Source organism: Bos indicus x Bos taurus, chromosome 23 (assembly GCF_003369695.1).
Source record: "Bos indicus x Bos taurus breed Angus x Brahman F1 hybrid chromosome 23, Bos_hybrid_MaternalHap_v2.0, whole genome shotgun sequence".
NCBI classification, from domain to species: domain Eukaryota; kingdom Metazoa; phylum Chordata; class Mammalia; order Artiodactyla; family Bovidae; genus Bos; species Bos indicus x Bos taurus.
Genome location: NC_040098.1, coordinates 19,349,035 through 19,371,704, shown reverse-complemented (window position 1 = coordinate 19,371,704; position 22,670 = coordinate 19,349,035). Strand labels below are relative to the sequence as shown.

Genomic DNA, 22,670 nt, shown 5'->3' with positions numbered 1-22,670 from the left:
CCCAACTTCATCTGAAGGGAAATCCTCTATAAACTCAAAGAACTGAGAGAGCTCTGTGTACAAGAGTGAGAAGAAAAAAGACACTTGCCTGCCCACTCTGGTCATACATCAATCCATGTGGTCAGTGAGGGACAGAAGTCAGTATTAAGGCTACTAACCTTTCCCTTGCTCTGATCAGAGATACATATTACTCCTCTGTTACACCTCTGTAGAATCTAAAGTATCAAGTTTAACAGAAGATGTAGTCGTGAAAAGAGTAAGAGGGTTATCTGAGATTCCAGGTCCTTCTTAAATATTAGATTACCTGGCAAGGGGAAAGCTGAGAAAGGATTAAAAAAGTTGTTTCTTCCCAACAGCTTTTATGTTGGGAAGAAAAGAGTCAGATAAGAGATCCTGGTGCAACCGAAGTTTCAGGGTAACTTCTTGTACTGCAGTTGAGAGTTGAAACTGTTGAAGAATTTTATTCAGTTCAAGCCAGCAAGGACAGAAGAGAGACAATGCCCAGATCCAGGAAGTATGGAGAACTCCGTGTGATACTTCCACTTCCAGTGTTGAGCAGCAGCTTCTGAATAAAAAGACATAACTAAAAACGAAATGGAAGAATCCAAGAATGGGATATGAATACAGCCGGGGGAAGGGCAGCTGACACATGAAGAAGAATTTTATCAAGCACCTTGTTCTTGACTTTAGGAAATTAGGAGTTTAGTCCCCACAGAAATTCTGATAAATACACTATAGACAACAAGACTCAGTATTTTGTCAAACATGTGGGTTTCATTTTTGAAAATTTAAAGAATATTCCAAGATGTGGGCTCAAGCAGAATGAGAAAGCTAAATTGGTATATAAATCTAACAGTCTTCATATGTATTTATAACACAATATTTTTATTAGTGTAGCAAATACATAAATTTAATACTAATCCTTCTGTAACAGTTTTGAAGACTGTTAGAAAATTTATGAAGTCACTGCTGAAGTAAAAATTCTAAACTTGATATGAATTTTGAACTTAAACAGATTACTAGTACTTTGGTGAGGGAAGGGATGTTTACAGAAATGAGAAGGTATTTTTTGAGATGAAAACAATACTGCAGACACATTTGAGATTTAAAGATTTCCTTGCAAAGAACTCAGTGGGCAAATCAAGAGGGTGAAGAAGCACATGTGGTAACTTATGCTGGTGTTTGCAATGGCATAATTATAGCAGATAAACCAGAAATGGGCAAAAGAGAAATTTTAATGACATTTTTCACAAAACTAAATATTCTTATTTTTATATAAGGTAACTTCTTATTTTTAGCAATGATAACATGATTCAAACAGGATGGCTTACTTGCTGCCATCTTACAAATAGTGGCCACAAGTGGTTTCTAACTTACACTTCCTTCTTCAGTGTTCTGAAGTCTATTGGATCTCCATGCCAGAAGTTCTGGGAGATTTTGACCAACATATTCTATACCAAAATAGAACTTATTTGGGAAAGTAAAGGAAGAGTCCCTCTGCAATGGCCATGTAGCAAAGAAATAAATCCACTTTTCAGATAGAAAGTAGCTTTCACAGAGGAAAGCGCTGGAAAACCCCTTACCCTCTTTGTCTGCAGGATATTGCCTTCTTAACAAGCTGGAATCAAGATTGCCGGGAGAAATATCAATAACCTCAGATATGCAGATGACACCACCCTTATGGCAGAAAGTGAAGAGGAACTAAAAAGCCTCTTGATGAAAGTGAAAGTGGAGAGTGAAAAAGTTGGCTTAAAGCTCAACATTCAGAAAACGAAGATCATGGCATCCGGTCCCATCACTTCATGGGAAATAGATGGGGAAACAGTGGCAGACTTTATTTTTTTGGGCTCCAAAATCACTGCAGATGGTGATTGCAGCCATGAAATTAAAAGACGCTTACTCCTTGGAAGGAAAGTTATGACCAACCTAGATAGCAAATTGAAAAGCAGAGACATTACTTTGCCAACAAAGGTCCGTCTAGTCAAGGCTATGGTTTTTCCAGTGGTCATGTATGGATGTGAGAGTTGGACTGTGAAGAAAACTGAGCACCGAAGAATTGATGCTTTTGAACTGTGGTGTTGGAGGAGACTCTTTTGAGAGTCCCTTGGACTGCAAGGAGATCCAACCAGTCCATTCTGAAGGAGATCAGCCCTGGGCTTTCTTTGGAAGGAATGATGCTAAAGCTGAAACTCCAGTACTTTGGCGACCTCATGCAAGAGTGGACTCATTAGAAAAGACTCTGATGCTGGGAGGGATTGGGGGCAGGAGGAGGAGGGGACGACATAGGATGAGATGGCTGGATGGCATCACTGACTCAATGGACGTGAGTCTGAGTGAACTCTGGTAGTTGGTGATGGACAGGGAGGCCTGGCATGCTGCGATTCATGGGGTCGCAAAGAGTCGGACATGACTGAGCGACTGAACTGAACTGAATGTCCCCATGTTGTATGGGGTTGGCCAAAATGTCTGTTCTCACTTGTCTATGAGATCCTGATCAAACTTTTTGGCCAGCCCAACTCACAAAAGAGTCTTTAGCCTCACCAGGTACTTGATAATTGCATTTATTCTAATATAATCCAACTGGAACAAAGTACTTGGGATAAGAATCAAGAAAGCATTTTTTCTTTTTAAAGAAAAACTATGTGTGCACTTTTATATGAGTGCCAAAGTGAGGGGTTAAGATAATTTAATCCTTGTTATTGTGGGCACAGCAGTTATGTTATTTAGGGTATTGTTGGAATGAAATTGAGAATGATACTCTAGAGTATATTCCTATTTGGCTTATTTCAGGTCTTGTTAAAAATAATTAAAAATAATCAAGCTCTCGTTTTATATTTTAGTCTTATTTCAGGTTCAACTTGAATAATTAGCAGATGCTCTTTGTAGGAATGTTTTAATTATTTTACTAGTTCATAATAATAAAAAAAAAATGCAAAGGGCACAAAAAATATATTTAAAAGGCACAGAAAGATGTACAGTGAAAAATGTTTCTTCTAACCCGTATGCTCCAGACACCCATCTGTACTCCAAGAGAAAGAAATTCTGCACTGTTACTAATTTTCAGGGTGTCTTTGCAGAAATAACCTATGCTTAAATGAGCATGTACTGTTCAGCCTTTAAAAAAAAAAACAAAAGCTGATAACATGGTTATCCAGTTGTACACCTGGCATTTTCTCAAACAGTGTCTTATAGATAGCTCCATAGGAATCTATATGGAGCTGCCTCCTTCATTATGGTGGTTGCTGTGGTTTCTATTGCATTGAATGAATGTATCATAATTGATTTTATGGTTCTCTCCTTGATGAACATTTGCTTCATTAATTCAGATAGTACAGCAGTGACTGTCTAGCTATCTGTATTATTTTTTGCCTGTATAATAATATATCTGCAGGATAAATCCTTAGAAATCATGAAATTGTTGGATCAAACATGGTTGTATTTTTTCATTTTGATAAGATTTGCCATTTCACTCTCAGTAGAGGTCATGCTAGATATACCTCTATAAGGAATTCTGAGCATGGTACTTCTGCAATGAGAGTGATAAGTAATACATGGGCTACTATTTCTTTCTCTTGATTCTTTAATGTTGATGACTTGGCATCTGGTACCTACTGCACTTTTAAGTAAATTAGCTTATCATTTCAAGAACATGGATGTGCTGTTTTTAATTTAAATAATAACCTACTGCTGTTGATAGCTAACATATGTCAGGCATTGTTCTAAGAGTTTAAACATATCAACTCATTTAATTTTCACAGCAACCCTATAGAGCAGTTAAAATTATTATCCTGTTTACAGATAAGGAAACTAAAATACAGGTATCTTACATGACTTGACAGAACTGGTAACTGAGATGGCTGGGATCTAGACCAAGGTATTTGAGAAGCCAGAGCCTACAACTAAATCACAAACATATAATACCTCTATTTCATTTTTTTAAAATCATGTTACATACATTTCTTGAGTTGAGATCCATACTCTTATTGCAAATAATCTTTTTCATTCTTGTGTCTTTGTGTACTTTCAAACTTGTCTTTTACAGATGAGGCAGATTAAAGTAATAGTTTCTGTTTTATTTTGTTTTTTTTTGTTTTTTTTCTTTTTCTTTTATTTTTTTAAAAATTATTTTATTTTTAAACTTTACATAATTGTATTAGTTTTGCCAAATATCAAAGTGAATCACAGAGGACACTTAGAAAACTAGGAACCAGGTTGAAATGATCTTCTATGGCCATCCCCTGTATTATAAATAAATATATAGCAGTTTTACATTTTTTATTTTAAAATTGATGACTCTCAGGTTATTTCAGAAATACATCCAACAAGCTCCCAAGACACATTTATAGTAATAAATGTTTAAATGTTTTTTTTTAAAAAAATAGCTTCCTGTAGTTCTTTCAGCAAGCTCACATGACACTTTTCAACCGTTCACAACCGGCTCTATTCTCCTGTACCTTGACATGCAGGCCTAGGTGAAATATTGGGGGCATAAAAATTGCATTTGGTTGGTCTGCTTGGAAGGGGTCATGTAAAAGTCATCTTTGATTTGCTAATGGAATTTTTTTGTTGTTGTTAGATGTAGTATATGGCAGCACTGATGTGCATCCTAAGGGAAAAACCGTCCATTTTATAAAAGTTTATTTTCATATTTTATACACTGTAGTTGTGTTGTGTGTTTTTGATTTAGTAACAATTTATGTGTTTTTCTGTCGCAGAGCACTGCGGCCTGTGGTGTTGAGGCTCACAGCGATGCCATCCAGCCCAGCCACATCAGAGAGGCCATCCGACGCTACGGCCACAAGATTGGCCCCCTTTCCCCATTCACAGTACGTAATAACAGAGTTATAAAAAGTTATATTTATAATCTGAAAGAATTTTGATTTTCAAGTGGTCAAATGAAGCAGCAGTGGAATTGTTGAAAGCAATTTGTGGTAGCTGTAATTTTGTTGTATAAAAGTGGCATAATTCTCTTGGGAAATAAGAGTTAGTCATTTTTGTCTCTTTTTGGAAGAACAGTTTTTTTCTCTACAAAATATTATTTTCTTTCAATTACAAATTATGCTTTTTTTTTTCCTTGGGGCTTATATTTTCTATTTTTCAAAGCTTAGGTTTATAAAACTTTTTTTGTCAAATTATATGTATCCAAATATTGCTAGAAGCACTTTATATTTTAAAACTGGTTAGATTGGCAATACCACTTCTATCAGATGTTCTGCTCCTAAACATACTTTGAGTTGGAAGAAGAAGAAATGATTTCTCTACTGGCTTTGAAGTAGGCTGAAAGGCAGACAGTCTTCCACATCTTCAAATGGTTTTAAAGCTTATAATCAAGGTTTGTTTTTTTTTTTAATGGAGAATTAAAGACTTTATATTTCAACAGCCTAAAGAAAGAGTGTGTGTATGTGTGTTAATTAAATGCTCATCTTATGGCTCTTTTAAGAAAAATCTTTATTCATGTTAATATAACTTTCTCCAAGTCCTTCTCTGTTTATAAGGGATTGGTTTGATTTTCAGAAAGCTAGGTTTGATTTATGACTAAAGCACAGTATAATTCACCATTTGTTTCATTTTTTCGTATTCACATCTACTTTAACATACTAAAGCAGAATATGTATGTGTAACATTACACATACGTACGTACATAGCATATGTTTTTTCCTGAGTGGATTTTGCTGTTATCTGTTGATAGAAGTCATAATTTCTTCAAAATTATCTCATCATCTTTTTTCTTGTGTTTCAGTTAAAGAGAATGCTTTCTTAGCATTCTTTGTTTTCATTGGTTATTGTTAATCATATGCATTATCAATATGACCACGAGAATGTGTCAGAGCTTCTTTGTCTCTAGAAGCTTTCTATAATGGTGACAATTATTTTCACTTCTGGTTAATGTATTAAATTTGTCATATATATGATTCATCATATTTATATTAATCATATGTTACTGATTAAGCAGTGTATCCTTTTGCATGAGTGTTTTTAGGTTATTACAATTGAAAGAATGAAGTCTGTATCTCTTGTTGTATTTTTCTCCTACATGACAAGTGAGACTATTTTATGTGATTAGCCAAAAGGAAGATGAGATTTAGAGAAATATGAGTTGATTGGAAGAGTTTAAAAACCAACTGAAATTGAAAGAACCAATTTATAACAAAGGATTAAAATTTTCAGATCCATAGATAAGAGCCAAATAATGACTAATAGTCTGAGGCAATGGAATAGAGAGAGAAGAAAAGGGCAGAGTTGATAATAATCTAGAACTAATTAAAGGGTAGCAAAGAGAGACAGGGGTTTTGAGAAATAACCTAAAATGGTTACTAAAAGTAATGGGTAAAATTACATAAAGGAAAAGGTATCTACTATAAGGGGAAATCTCCTAATCACAAGGTCTGTGATGTTTCTTCACACAGAAGTGGTGGTGGTGGTAAGCTCATTAATTCTTCAAGTTTTTTGTTTTTAAAAACACTGGTCAGATCACCTGAGAACCATCTTGGCTGATGACACTGTGTGTCTGTGTATACTTATATATTCATTCCTCCGTGTCTAACCTGATAGTCATGTATTGTTGCTTTTATAATCCAAGATTGTAGTATGTGGCAGGAAATATACTTGAAATATTCAGTGTGTGTGTGTGTGTATTCAAATATAGTTTAAGATGATTTTTGTCTAATAAACATATAACCAATATGGTTTTTTAAACTAATAATTCAATTTAAAAATGCTTAGTGTAAATAGATCTGGAAAATAGAACAAATAAGCCACGATCTTGAAGGCCCGCTTAACCACTGCCAGAGCAGATGAACAGCGTCAACAGCAGATGGGAAAGAAGGCCAGCATGGGCGGACACTGAGTCTTCTTCACGCCTCAGGCCTTGAATGGTCTACTCCATTACCCGGGACTGTAAGGATCTGCCTAAGGATCTGCCCGGCCCACAGGGCTGTAGACGCCCACTCCAATGTCTGTCATGAGTAGTAGGATCAGGCAGTGTTACGTATTACAATACAGAAATCTGCCTTTTAAAGTTAAATTTCTCTTTAAAGTAGAATAGATTTGCAGACTACATATGCTAACAGTGTGAGCACCGATCCTGGTTCCCTCGTACCTTCAGTGTTAAGAGGAGACGCTCCTGATGCTGGGAGGATGCTGATGCTAAGTTCCCTGATGTCCACTCCCTGAGGTGATATATGATGCTGCTCTAGGCACACTTTGCTTCCTGGGCTTTGGGCTGTGGCTCCTAAAAGGAGAGGAGGCATGTGGGCTGCTTTTCTAGCAACCTTAGACTGGAACTAAATTATGCAGAAAGGCTGAGCTAACTTACCTCCAGTATGAAATTTCCTTTGTAAACTAAAATCGCCATTAGCAGCTAGTTTATATTTATGAAACATAGAGATTCTGTCTTTGCAGCATGTCATTCTGAACATAAAGTGCTTGTCTAATGGTGTATATAAATGAGATATCTCATTTAGATTACCCATAACTTGACTGATACATAGTTTATTCCTAAAACTATGAGACTAATTTGGAGAATTAAAATGACAACCAGTAGGTTACTTGGAAACTGAATTCCAGCGTCAACCAGTAAAGCCAAAAAATTGTGCTTTTGATGTGGCATCATTCTGCCTTCTACTGTATGACTTGTGAAATGATTGTACAAATTTACACCATTATAGATTTCAGGAATGCGGTTCATTATATGAAGAATTGAAAGTGAGTTCTTCCCCTTGGAATAATAAGTTGAAATGGTAGAAGAAAGGAGTGATTAAAGCCATGGAAGGTGGAGGGGAGAAAGGAGTACAAGCAGCGCTTTGCACTGAGGAGCTGCTGTGTTGGAGAGGGAGAGGACAGTGTGACGGAACAGCAGTTTCCTGCCATTCATACAAGGCTGTGGAGACACTTACAAACCTCCAGTCCCCACTCAGCCAATTACAACTATATTGCCTTTGGCATGTTGGTTTTACTCGGTGACTTCTTTCTTTTCAGTGTTTTCATTTATTCTCAATCCTTTGCAGAAGATCAGAAGAGAGTATCGTACCTAGAAGTTAAAAGATTAACTGAGATTAAGCTGAGGTTAATTTAAGTTAGATTTTTTTTTTTTTTGCAACTTTTCCCATGGCTGTATACCTGATCTTCTGTGGTGGAGACTTAGCTTCTGTATCTATCTTAAATACTTAAGAACATTTAAAAAGACTAGTTTACCTTTTTTTAACTATTGATTTTTCCTAAATAATTCTGAAAATCACTTCAGAGCCTGTGACTTGTAGTCATTACAGTACTTAGCAAACTGGGGTATCCTGAGACATTTTGATGCTTGTCATCTTATCCTTTTATGCATTGTAGTTGGCATTATATAAAATTATATTGCATGGTGATTGACCTTAGAACCAAATGGCCAAGATTAAGATCCCAGCTCCGCACCTACTAGCAAAGTAGCCTTAAGGAAGTTCCTTAACCTCTCTATTGATCAGTTACCTCATCTGTAAAATGGGCATAATAATAGAACATACTTCATGATAGAATCTAAGGGGTACTGTGAACTTGACAAGTGATGAGCTCTTAATGTATTTCATTAATAATAGTAGAAGTAATAGTATTGGAAGTAGCAGTAATAGCTGGAGTGTATTTTCTAAAAAAAATCAGGTAAAAATACAAATGGAATAAAGTAGAAACCATTTCCCCCACCACCAAACACACAGATACACACACACAGAAGCCTCACTTTGTAATCCTAGAAAAAACTAAAATTTGAATTATAATGTGACTTCTTTACAGACTTATAGTTTATACCATTAAGATATAAATGCTACTTAAAGATTATTATCCCTGAGAATAAATTAATGTTCATTTTCACTTTTTAAGTTGATCGTGGTTAAAGAGGAACTAAAAAGCCTCTTGATAAAAGTGAAAGAGGAGAGTGAAAAAGTTGGCTTAAAGCTCAACATTCAGAAAACTAAGATCATGGCATCTGGTCCCATCACTTCATGGGAAATAGATGGGGAAACAGTGGCAGAATTTATTTTGGGGGGCTCCAAAATCACGGCAGATGGTGATGGCAGCTATGAAATTAAATGACACTTACTCCTTGGAAGGAAAGTTATGACTAACCTAGATAGCATATTAAAAAGTAGAGACATTACTTTGCCAACAAAGGTCCGTCTAGTCAAGGCTGTGGTTTTTCCAGTGGTCATGTATGGATGTGAGAGTTGGACTGTGAAGAAAGCTGAGTGCCGAAGAATTGATGCTTTTGAACTGTGGTGTTGGAGAAGACTCTTGTGAGTCCCTTGGACTGCAAGGAGATCCAACCAGTTCTAAAGGAGATCAATCCCGGGTGCTCTTTGGAAGGAATTATGCTAAAGCTGAAACTCCAATACTTTGGCCACCTCATGTGAAGAGTTGACTCATTGGAAAAGACTCTAATGCTGGGAGGGATTGGGGGCAGGAGGAGAAGGGGACGACAGAGGATGAGATGGCTGGATGGCATCACTGACTCGATGGACATGAGTCTGAGTGAACTCCAGGAGTTGGTGATGGACAGGGAGGCCTGGCGTGCTGCGATTCATGGGGTCGCAAAGAGTCAGACACGACTGAGCGACTGAACTGAACTGAAGAACATTAATGGATTTTTTTTTTTACCACCACTGTCATATTAAAAAACAAGGTCTCAGCAACTGAGTGTACATAGTTTCCACTTGATTTTTGCTTACTATTTAGGTTTTGCTTACTAGCTCCTGTGAAACAGAAATCTATGGAACAAATGGCACAGCCTCAGATTTATAAAGCTTCATCAAATTCAGTTTATATGAATTTATATATTTGTGTAAGTTATTGTAAAAAGGTTTTCAGAGACTGTTGTATGTATCAAAGTTGGTATGATTTTTAAGCATAAATTATTACTAGTCTCATTTTTCTCAGTTTTTAAAATTTCCTCATTTTACCAATTATGAAAATAATGCTAGTATGTTAGAAAATTAAAATATAAAAAAGTAAAGGATAAAATAAAACTTATATTAAGAAACTTTTAGGGCCTTAAAAAGACAGTATAGCAAAAGCTTTAAATGAGTTTTTCTATCAGACAATTAATTGGTACTTAATTGTTTTAATTGAATTTAATTGTGTAACAGAAGAGTATTTCGTTGCAGCCTAAAGATTCAGATGCTTTTGGTAATGGTTTGTTTTCAAAAAAAAAAAATCATGGAATATTCTTGTTCAGGTCAAAGGACAAGAAAGCATTTTAAAATGTGAATGAAGTAGATTTTACAATTAGAGCATTTTGTTTTTTTCTCTTGAAGAAAACACCTGCAAAGAATAACTCAGCGGGCTGTGTTATCTATCACGAAAAAGATGGTCAGACATGTGTTTCCTCTAGACCCCGGCTGTGTACAAGCAGTGGGTGGTGCCCCTGGTTGCCTCCTCTGAAGCGCAGTCCCATGCTCAGTGAGAAGTGCTGGAAATGGCTGACAGAAAACCGGGTCTGTAATTTTGAAAGCCAGAGAAAGCAAACTGTGTACACCAAGGGGGTGACATAATCCCATGTGTAATGCCTAAATATATTAGTTTCTCCTGAATGATATTCACAGTGGAAAGCTATCTCATCCTCCTGAACTTACATGTTACCAGGTGGCTCTCCATTGAAGCAGAATAGTAAAACTAAAATTTCTCATTTAAGCATGGTCATTTATCTGAATGGTACCTAAGTGTGTCCCTAGAAGTGAGCGGCTTCAAAACCCACTCGGCTGTCTTAAATTGTGAGACATCTGGCTGAGCATTTTAAAACTGGCTAAGACTTGAGAAGGGCTCCCCAGGTGGCTCAGTGGTAAAGAACCTGCCAGCCAATGCAGGAGACGAGGGTTCAGTCCCTGGATCGGGAAGATGCTCTGGAGAAGTCATTGGCAAACCCACTCCAGTGTTCTTGCCTGAGAAAGCCCATGGACAGAGGAGCCTGGCGAGCTATAGTCCATTGAGTCACAGAAGAGTCAGAGATGACTTAGTGACTGAACAGCAACAAAGACTTGAGAAAGTTGTTTGATTCCGTCTCAGAGAAGCTTTGCCTTGTACCCAGTGGCACCTTGTAAGTGAATGACCCGGCGGGCTCTGGAATCCAGCCTCTGGACTCTAGGCTGACTACTCTTCCCTGTGGCCATTTACTTTGATATGTTATGTCTATTAGGGATGCTGGAGACGCTCTCATATCATTGGCTCTTCATAAATATTCACGATAGACAAATAAGAGTCAAAAATAAGAAATTTCCTTTAAGAAATCCTCATGTTAAACTTTTAAAAACAGAAGTGGCATAGCATATTGCTTTGACTATTTTAATATAGAATTTCACATTCATGAATAATTCTTATGTCTTGAGCACATAAAATTTGTCTGCATCTTATGTGTTCAACCTGGAAAATAAAATGTTATAAAATATTAATTTTAAAATGTAAATACCAAGTAGAAATTGTGGATGAATTCATAAATATTTTTAAGAATATTTTTTAACTGGAAGTAAAAATTTCTCAGTCTATTTTTTGTAAGTACTAAATCTATCATGTAGGTTGGAGCCAAGTACCTTTTCATAGGTATGGGCCACTGGTTCTCAGAAAACAAATTTGATGTGTGGCATATTTATTATCACATGGGGCTTCCCAGGTGGCACTAGTGGTAAATAAAGAATCTGCCTGTTAACGCAGAAGAAGCAGGTTCGATCCCTGGGTTGGAAAGATCCCCTGGAGGAGGAAATGGCAACCCACTCCAGTCTTCTTGCCTGGAAAATTCCATGGACAGAGGAGCCTGGAGGGCTACAGTCCATGGGGTCACAAAGAGTTGGACATGACTGAGCATCTGAGCACACACACACACATATTTATCATATAAGAATAACCTAAAATTGAGCATTGTTTAGAAAAGGGGTAAAATTTTTAATTTAGTTTTTAATTTTCAAATAAGGTGGGGCAGAAATGTTAATTACAAGATTTATTGTGTCAAATTATGTGAAATAATGGTTTCTTTAGGTCATAAGCAGTTGAATATTAGAAATCTAATGATCCAACTAACACAGTATTCACTTGCGGATTACTTCGGGAGAGAACGTTTGAAATGTAGTAGTAAAAATACTAGAAGACTTCTTGAGAGAGAGTCATTAGAATCAGAAAAGTATTAGTTGATTAATAACATACAATATTTGTATAGGAACTTTTCATTTATTTTGTGTTATTCTTACAACACAGCAAGATGAGTGTTGTTTTCCCCACTTTATAGGTAAGAAAATTGATATTTAGAGAAAAATCAGGAAACCAGTTTAAGATTACATCATGACAAGAGCTAAATAGAAATACTCTGTGGCTCACAGGGACCACAGGCTTCAATGAATCCTCACTAATCTTCCTCATTAACTCCCTCTTTGCAGATTGGCCTCTATTCTTAACTGTTTAAGTGGTCTTATTGTGAAAATGTGAAATAGCATTTCCTAAACTACATTGCATAGAAGACAAGTGTTCTAAGAGGAATTTAAAGATGCTCCATAAGAGAAGGGTTTCTTTATCAAATATTCCAGAAATCTGATTGTTATATGTAGAAGATCCACTCTGAAAATCTCATTCAGTAGGAATAGAGAAGATGTTTCAAAATCAAAGTTATGTTGTAACATTATATTCATCACAGTATCTACTTTATTTCCACATTTTATTTTATTTAAGCATTAAGAAATTTCAGTTCACAAATATAACAGTTTTTAATAATGATCAACACAAACCTGTAATAGTCTTGCCTCAAAGGAGAAATACTAAGAAATTTTTGCTCAAAAATTGTTTCACTAACAGTATCTAATAAGTGCTGACATTTTTAAACTGATTATGTTTAAAGGGGATCAATATATGGATTTCTTATTCAAGCATAACTCTTCATGGTTTTCTGGAAATATTTTTAAGGTGTCTTAAAACTCTATAAGCTATTTAAAGTGAAAATGAAAGTCACTCAGTTGTGTCTGACTCTTTGTAACCCCATAGACTGTACAATCCATGGAATTCTCTAGCCCAGAATACTGGAGTGGGACACCTTTCTCTTCTCCAGGAGTTCAGAGTTTCAGTGTCGGATTTGTTTGGCTTTGCCTCTTGAAGCCAGGTTTGGTGAATTCATTACCGGTACTTTTTCTACTGTTGTAAGCACAACGTCTTATTCTATATTGCTAAGTAGAGTTGGCATAATCATGTTATATGTTTACTTAATGTTTCTTAATCATCAGACAGAATTCAGGGAGAAGGGACAAGAGATCTTATGTCATCTGAGCATTCTGCAGTAACAGCTTACATTGGGACAGCCCATGAATTTGTCTACAAAGAGTTACCCAGTTCCGTTTTGAAAAATTCTGGTGTTATTAACAGCTGGTTTGTCTCTTCAGTAAACAGGGACATTTTGCTTTGTTTCTGCCTTAATATCAGCAGTAATAACCTCACACTTAGTTCAGCGTGAGCTGTATACACCCAAAGGTGACATACTGCCTTGCAGTTTTAGAGTGTTTATTTGGACTGCTTTAAATATCAAAACAAACAAGAACCTGAAAGGCCAGAATTCCAAGACATAACTTCCTAAACAACAAAATATTTACAAGAAGTTCAAATATAAAACACAAGATGACAGAACCCTTATTTTGAGTAGCACAAAAAATTGTAAATGGGCATCCACATCAGACATCTAAGAGGCCCCTAGAAATCCTGCAGAGAATCCTAGAATTTTCAGGAAAATAATTTGAAAAAGAGACAGTCAGAGTCCTCTAGTGGGGGTCGTGGACTTGAAGTAGTTTAAGAAGTTAACTTATCTCTATTCATCGTAAAAGGCAGGCTGTGTGGTGGAGAATAGAGGAAGAATTTGAACGTGAGTGCACGGAAGAAGCAGTAATTGACAACTGAGAAGCTTTTTGAGCAGAATATTCTAAAAGGACCACATCTTGAAATTTGAATGTGTTATTGTACTTCCTAGGTTTTTGCAATCTTCTGAGAGAATGGAGAGAGAATAGAAAAATATTTTGAGTGACTCCCGACAGGAAATTATTTTTTCTTTTAAAAATTCACAGGATTCTTTCAACTCATAAATTCATGAAAGCAGCAAAAATATTAGTTGGGAGGAACCAAACTAAGCTGAGATATTTCTGAGCTTAAAAAGTATGGCCTAAAAATGGCAAGAAATTTTCCTTTTAAGTCTATAAATAAGATTGTAAACATTGAGTTAGACATAAACTCAATATATTAAATTGCCAAGGTTCACCTAGCAAAAATATCATTTAAATTTTTCAGTTAATATTTCATATCTAAAGTAGTTGAATATTAGAGAAGAACACATTAATTTTATTGGGATAGATTCTTTATTAACCATTGCCAGAAACATCTAATAGTCATAGCGTGTTTGGTTTAAGTAAAACATTCGTGTACTGTTTTATTGATAGTGTGACAAAAATTCCCTCCAGACAACCATGATGAGAGCCTGTTGAAGTGGAGATGATTTACTTTTTGATGATTTCTTAAATAGGGTTACATACTTTAGTCACCCAAATACAATCATTGAACTGTCACTTAATTTACTGATGTCGTTGTAGAGTTAATTCCTACAACATAATAAGTGGATTGTTTTTAGTGGAAAATTTACACCTTCCAAAAATGAAACTGATACCTGGGTCTTATTGTGCCCAACATATATTTAAGACTGTATGCAAGGTAGGGAAAAAAATGCAGGAAAAAAATAATTATGCCTTGTTTTCTTGACTGGTGTTTTAATTATGATTTGATTTAAACCAAATCCCCCAGGCTGTGTATGCACAGATCAAATATTCCACTCCCACACACCGCCTCTGTATGACCCCAAGCTGTGAGAAGAGAAAATTCATAGCCCATATGTCAGTCAGATGTTAATTCTTGCCCTGGCACCTGGAGAGGCTCTCCCACCTGACTGGAGTGCGTTCACAGTTCTGGGCGTATACCCAAGATATGGAGTAGGCTCTCCAGATCTGGAAGTATTTTGGCTGATGAGTTGGCAGAGGGCACGAGGGCAGAGCCCAGGGTCAGGTTCTGAATTTGCCTAGGTGCATTCAAGGTGACAGTTGGGCAACTGTGCCCCTGCTGGAGAGACCAGGGGAGGAGTATCTGAGTTGCCTCTCTGGCTTCAGAAGTTCACAGCCCGGACTGCAGGTTCCTGTCAATTCCAATTCAAACACTTGTGCAGATTTTATAGTTTCCAGGAGAGAAGTTAAGGACTGTTCTTCTGGCCCTGATTTAATTCTGCATTCCTGATCTAACCTGAACCACCCATTCCCATATGCTGGACTAATTAGGTTAAGAGCCTAATAAGTAAATAAGTTGTAGTTGACAAGCATTCCTCCTTGAAGCAAGCTTTTGGTGTTTAACGCAAAGACGGGGTGTGGAGAAGAGGAGGAAAAAGAAGGGAGAGGAGAGGAGGAAAAAGCAGTCCCGAGCTGCACACTGAGCTTTTCTCTGAAGCCACTGTCTAAAGATGACGGTATTGGGAATTGATTCTCACGTGAGTGAATGAACCTCACTTCCGGTTTTGGTGACAGCAGCATCTTGCACCCACACAACCAGTTCACGAGTGGTTAAAGGCAAAATGAATAAGGAGGTAGGACAATACTGCACTGCTCCAAGTCAGTCTGCCATGTGCCAGTGCTGGAAAAACAACTTGAAGTATATGCCTTCCTGATAGCATGAGGTACCCTTCACATGCAAAGGACAGCACTTGCTTTCTTAGTTTGGTTTAGATGGTAGCAGTTCATCTGATAGAATCCTTATTGGTACGATTGAACTAGACATGATTTAGAAGTGGAAGTGCTGCTGGGTACCATCCCAACATGGCCTGAGATCCTTACAGCTCTGGTGTCTCCATTTAATAGTTCAGTAAAAGTTGCTAAACGTGTATTAAAAATCTGTTGAAAGGGGGCTATACTGTATGGAGATGAGGAGCTGGATGTTCCATACAGTGAAGGAGATGCTCAGCTGCGCGTGTAAGCCGTGCCCTGTGGTTGGTGTTGCGGGGGTGGGGGCAGGGGGGAGGAACACACAAAAGAGGCCACTGGCTGCTGAGCCACTAACATTTAAACGGAGTTTATGAGATGGAGGTAAAGGAAATGAGTGAGAACTGTGAAAAGACAGCTCGGGCAGAAAGAAGAGCAGGAATAAAATGAGGGAAAATAAAATGTAGGAAGATAGAATGGCTGTTTGGACCAGGGTAAGCGTGTTCTTTGGAAGGAATGATGCTAAAGCTGAAACTCCAGTACTTTGGCCACCTCATGCAAAGAGTTGACTCGTTGGAAAAAACTCTGATGCTGGGAGGGATTGGGGGCAGGAGGAGAAGGGGACAACAGAGGATGAGTTGGCTGGATGGCATCACCGACTCAATGGACGTGAGTTTGAGTGAACTCCAGGAAATGGCGATGGACAGGGAGGCCTGGTGTGCTGTGATTCATGGAGTTGCAAAGAGTCGGACACGACTGAGTGAACTGAACTGAACTGAACTGAACTGAAGGGACTGAGTCTGGAGTGCACTGAGCAGGCGAAGCGTCGAAGGTCGGCTGATGACAGTTTGAGAGGGATTTTGAATCCCAGGCCAGTTTATATGGACTTCATCACGCAGGCCAGCGGTTATCTAATCATGCTTTACAGAAACCCCAGATTATTTTACATGTCTTCTGCAGAATAATAAAGCGTTTTCCCTAAATAGTACAGATCAGCTTTTCTCTGTCATATATATTGAGTTTTCAGGAAGATTTTATTTGGAAAATTTGTTTGTAAACAACAGGTACGGTTAGCAGGGAGCAATTTTAGAGTTTTTGAGCAAGGCATTCATATGAACAAACATGAATTCTGGGAAGAAAAAAAAAAGTAACCCAGCTAATGGGATGGAGGAGGGTTTGGGGTTAGGAGATGTAATTGGCCAAGAGACTGATCAGGTGGCCACCGCAGTATTACAGGCCAGAAGACAGAACAGCCTCTGCCGAGGCAGTGACACTGAGAGCAGAGAAGATGGGGCTCTATTCAAGAGACATTTGCCATAAAGAACAAGTAGAACAAGATCCTGAATGAAAGAATGATAGATGACAAGTTTGTGATTTAGGTCAGTGCATAAAGCAGATAATTAGAAATAGTCCCAAGAATAAACTCTCTACCCAGATGCTTACAGAAAATTTGCATTAGCTTAAAGATTCAACAAGAAAACTAATTTCAAGGGGTTTTCCTTGGGGGAAGGAGGGACAGCTCAATGCATGGCTCACCTGAACCTTTAAAAAAAAAAACAGGCATTCTAACTTTCTGTTTGAACTTCTGGGAGTGTTTAGATGTATAACCAGAAAGTCCCATGTATTATTATGCAGTTTGGGTGAACAAATTGACTTTCTAAGCCATTAATGAATTTGGTCGTGCATTCCTGAAAGATGACTATAATCTGGCCAGATTTTGGAAATGTTTTCATCATTAAAGCCATGCCCCCAATAGCTTTGCGCTGGTACAAATAACCAGAGCATCTTTTTTCTAAACGTTGATTAGTGGCGTTCATCTCTGTGTGAACCTGTTATCTCCATCACCTCCCCCAAAATAAAGTCTCAGGGAAGTAATGGGAACAACGCTGACTTGGACAGCAGATTTTGGAGGATGAAGGAATGGTGTACCGTTAGCCTTTTTACCTTGTTTTAACAGAAATCCAGTCTTAGCGATGATAGCGATGCTTCTCAGTGGAGACGCACTATGCTCAGTTCATCCTCACCCTGCACTCCCTGCTCACCGACACGACCATCTGTAAGAAGCTCAGTCTCAGACTTTCTGCCCTTCCCCACTACGAGTCCCTCCTTCAGCTTTATGAAAGAAAACATTGCTTTCTGTGAAAGGTTTTTGTACACCCGCATCTGGAAGTGTTTATTTCAGTGGCATGTAAGCTATCTGTGGATTTAGTTAGCACCAGACCCCCTTTTGTATACTCCTGCCTTAAAAATTTTATAAATGATCTTATTGAATTGGTGCCAGTGTGCACATGGTTTGGCTGATTGCTGCATATATCCTTTACCTGCCAGTCACCTTTGATTTATGTTCCTTCTGCTAAGCTTTTACTTTCCAAAAATGGTGCCACTGAACTGTCCTCTAAATCATCTTATTGGTTAAATTACTCCAAGACGAGCTGATATGTTTTGGGTTGCCTACAGACAGATGAATTTATATCTTTTTGCCCTTACCCACTTCTAGTAAAGCCACTTAGAGAGGAGGGTGTTATGTCATCGATCTCTTTATTCCAGATGAATACCATCTGAAACACTGTGCCAAGACCAAAGTGACAAAGAGGTGTTCTTCAGCATCCCCTTCTGCCCAGAGACCTTCTTGTACACATAAGCCTGTGTCTTGAACTGAACCTGGTGTGGGGACTTTTCATGGCTCAGAAAAGGGGAAATAAAGTCTCTCAAAGAATAAGTAAACTTCATCAGAAAGATCGAGACTTTGTAGGCTCTACAAAGCTTTACTAACTTGTGAGTTTTATGGTGTTTCCTGGAGAAAAGCAGGTGGCTTGGCAGTTATTTTAGATATTGGCTATTTGTGGTAATGGTTTTGAGGGGTTTCATATTTCTAAAGAGAGATCCTAAAAAGCTAGTTCTTAAAAGGGTTTGACAAAGTGATGCATCATTTTAAACTAATTTTCTAGGAGTTCACTGGTCACTGAATATGCCATTTAACTTGATCTTGCAGGTTACCAGCTCTCTCCATGGGGGTAATCTTAATACTTTAGAGGGTACTCTTAATCACTTAATATTTAATAACTGGGAAGGTTAGTATGCTGACAGCGTAAAGCAATACTGATAGAATTTTAAAATAGCTTTTAGATATGCAAATATCTAAATTAAAAAAGCTTTGCAAAGAATGACTTTTTTCTGTTCTATATGGTGATAGGGGAGTATTTTTAAATTTCACGATTACACTTGAAATGGCATGGAAGCATTTCAGATGCTTGGATTACACGGATCTCAGTGTCATAGCTCACAAAGTGTTGGAAGCAAAGGATCAAGCTTCTAGGCAGCTTTACTTGTGGTCCCAGCAAGCCTGGAGGAGTTTATTCCAAAATACTCAAGAGGCTTCATTTATCCTCCTGAGAGTTTATGTGGCACTCCCTCTGTCCTGCCGAGGCGAAAGACATCTCAGGAGCTCAGCAGTCAGTCACGTTGGCACAGCCTAGTCAGTCCTCCTCCTGGTGTGCTTTTCAGAGATGTGGGGGACTGCATGGGAAATCAGCGCCAGGTATGTGAGCGCAGTATTTGCCTTAAACTGTCACTTTTATTCAAAATGTATATGTGTATCTGTGTAGTCTTTTAGACAGGTAGAATTTATGTGTGTTTGTGCATGTATACACATAAGTAGCCTCATTTTAGAACTTGTCTTCTAAGGGTCTTAAATGTATAATACCATTTCATCATTCCAACAGCCTAAAAGATAGTAGAATTATGACTATCCTAAATAAATAAACATTAAAAGATTATCTTAAATGAACCAAAAATTTCACTGACACTATTTCATGTAAGTCACCATTTGACATTCTACTGTCTTTGATGGTTGGAGTCAGATGACTGGCCTGAACCCCAGTTTAATCAGTTATGAAAATAACTGTTTTTTAGCAAATATTTAGTAGTAACACTTGAAAGTTCCTAGCACTATGCCTAAAATAGAGAACGTGCTCCCCAAAGCAAACACAGTTTTTTTTTGTTTAAATCATTGTCATCCTCGTAGAACACAGAAGTAGAAATGGCATGGCTAGTATGCCCTTCTGAAAAGTGCAGAGGAGATCCAGTCTGACATGTGACTATGGGGCAGAGACCCAGACCCACTGATTGTTTCTCTGTAGTCTTCAGAGAATTCCCTGCTGTTTTCATGTCTACATTCACGTGTACAAAGTGGGTAATAATGTGTTCTTTATAGTTTCAGAGTATCTTGAGCTCCATGACCGCTGGACTCCTTTCCTGCCCCACATTTCTGCCCCCGTGTGGGCAAACAGGCCCATGTTGAGGACCATTGTACTTCCGGTGGTGGTGGCATTACTGACCACATATGGGAAGTGAGGCTTAGACGCAAAAAGGGTATGGTAAAAAGATGAAAAGCTACAGAAATTGTGGGTTGCAAAAAGTGACTGCCAAAAGCTTTTCCAGGAATGAGAGCTTAGAGAAGTTGGAAGCTTTAGATTGAAAGAATGAAAGATATGGTACATCGCAAACTGGCTTTAATTTCAAGTTTCCAGCTTGAGGATCAAGAAAGGACCTTTACCTAGAAAGGTTCCTATTCCTGCTTTCACTGATCCCTAAACCCTAACCTCCAGCTAGCAGTCACTGACCTCTCTTAAAGTATGTCTTGTACCCATGTGAAAATTTAATTTCAAGTATCTGGGTGAAAGGATTCATAATTCAACAAAATCATTTGGTGATGATACTTTAAGTTGTAGTCCTTGTCCGTTCTCTCAGTCCATCTTAGTAGGACCTGCCTCCCTTTAGTTTTTCAAGATAAATGAGAATTTATACTGTTTTTCTAAAACCTCCTAAGGATTTAACTGTGAAATCACTGTTCCCAAGTTATTTCAGCATCCAATCCTTACACTCTTTTCTTCCAACCTAAACTGAGAATTTTTCTCTATTTCTCCTTTGTGGAAAGAAAAATCCTATAATATGATATGAACAAACTCTCTGAGGTCCTTTCTAATTTTGGTAGCTGTGTTTCTCACACTTGCTTGGAAGAAGTTTGTCACTGTCTCCACTTTAATCTCGAGACAGCTTCTGTGTACGCCCATACTTCCTTTAGGGGTCAAGGTCTAGAGAAGGAAACCTCTTCACACTTGGATAGAGCTAGGCCCAGGGAGCTCCTGGTGATTCAGGGTATGGTAGGAAGTGTCAAATCCCTCCTCTTCCTTATTTCTTTGACTCTCTCTGAACTGTTTTCTTCTTCAGAGACAAATTTTGAACCTTGACCCACTTTCCCCGAGATATTTTGTATTTCCTGGTCTCCCTACCCCCAGATAGACCAAGAGACTGTGTTTTAATCATTTTGTATCTCCCTCAGTGAATTACATTGGCCTTTGCTTATTTGGAGCTCATCATAAAAGATGGATGAGTGAACGGACAGATGAGCGAAATGATGGTCTGAAGAGAGAACAACCCTCCAATGGACAAAGTCTAATCTTCATCTCCGTGGTCAGCTTTAGGTGGTCAACTTAGTATATCCTGATCTGGATCAGTTCATTTCAGTCACTCAGTTGTATCCGACTCTTTGCGACCCCATGAACCTCAGCACGCCAGGCCTCCCTGTCCATCACCAACTCCCGGAGTCCACCCAAACCCATGTCCATCGAGTCGGTGATGCCATCCAACCGTCTCATCCTCTGTCGTCCCCTTCTCCTCCTGCACTCAATCTTTCCCAGCATCAGGGTCTTTTCAAATGAGTCAGCTCTCTGCATCAGGTGGCCAAAGTATTGGGGTTTCAGTTTCAACGTCAGTCCTTCCATTGAACACCCAGGACTGATTTCCTTTAGGATGGACTGGTTGGATCTCCTTGCAGTCCAAGGGACTCTCAAGAGTCTTCTCCAACACCACAGTTCAAAAGCATCAATTCTTCGGCACTCAGCTTTCTTTATAGTCCAACTCTCACGTCCATACATGACCACTGGAAAAACATGGATACTCCACTACTTTTGATTAAACAGTATATAGATCACTGCAGAGCCATAAAAATGATATGGCTGCTTCATTATTAGTGTCCAGCATTAATCACTGATTCCCCTGGAATCTCAGGCAAAATCATGCCCAAGTTACCTCATGAGCAGTATCTATTTTAAAATGAATATTTTCAGTGGGTACTTACATACCAGATGTTTTGAAGAATCCTTGGGCACTGAGAAAGTATGGAGCTTAGCTCCTCGCATCATGCTGGAGCCATAATGGAGCTGACTCTGAAGCTTTTGTTGTAGCGCACAGACTCTGTCCTCGTGGTGCGTGAGGTCAGGAGTTGCAGCATATGGTCTTAGTTGCTCAGTGGCGTGTGGGATCTTAGTTCCCCAACCAGGGATCAAACTTTCATCCCCTGCATTGAAAAGCAGATTTTTAACCACTGGACCTCCAGGGTTCTTGCTTTGGGGGGGTTTTGTTTTGTTTAAATCCAAGAAAGCATTGTCTAATTATTGGGCTCTGGAGTTGACCTTGTTATAGAAAATCCTTCTTCATGGGTGAAGTCAGATTTTACTGGTATGGCTATTTTATGAGCGATTAAACTGATAACATTTAAGGCAGGCTACAGTTGATAGTCAATAGATAGGTTTTTTAATGACAGCAATTATAAATATGAAACTATCCCCTGATAGAGGTGGCACTGAATCATCACTATCCATTCAGGAAGCTTTTGACTGAAAAATTATAGGCACCAGAAATAACCACTTAGAAAACAAGATTTGAAGAACCCAAAATAGCCGAATTATTTGGATATTAAGAACGGCTATTACTGAGATGATTATGAATTCCCAGAGACACAGCCTAACTTTTCTGATAAAAGTCCCTTTGTTAGTGGTATGCTGCTGTACAGTTTCAGACACATTTTTATGATACATTTTTATGCATGGCCATCAATTAGGAAAAGAGTCTAGACATCTTGTTTTCAAATTTGGAAGAACTGTTTTCTCATTG

The 22,670-nt window shown here is 38.2% G+C and overlaps 1 protein-coding gene across 5 annotated transcripts in view; it reads left to right on the top strand.

Annotated features, from left to right (window-relative positions):
• Positions 1–22,670, top strand: part of SUPT3H (SPT3 homolog, SAGA and STAGA complex component) — a 414,047-nt gene that overhangs the window by 319,532 nt on the left and 71,845 nt on the right. For all 5 annotated transcript variants that reach the window (XM_027524850.1, XM_027524851.1, XM_027524852.1 and 2 more), the window contains one exon: positions 4,716–4,826. In XM_027524850.1, coding sequence (XP_027380651.1) covers positions 4,716–4,826 — 111 coding nt within the window. The remainder of the gene's footprint in view (positions 1–4,715; positions 4,827–22,670) is intronic.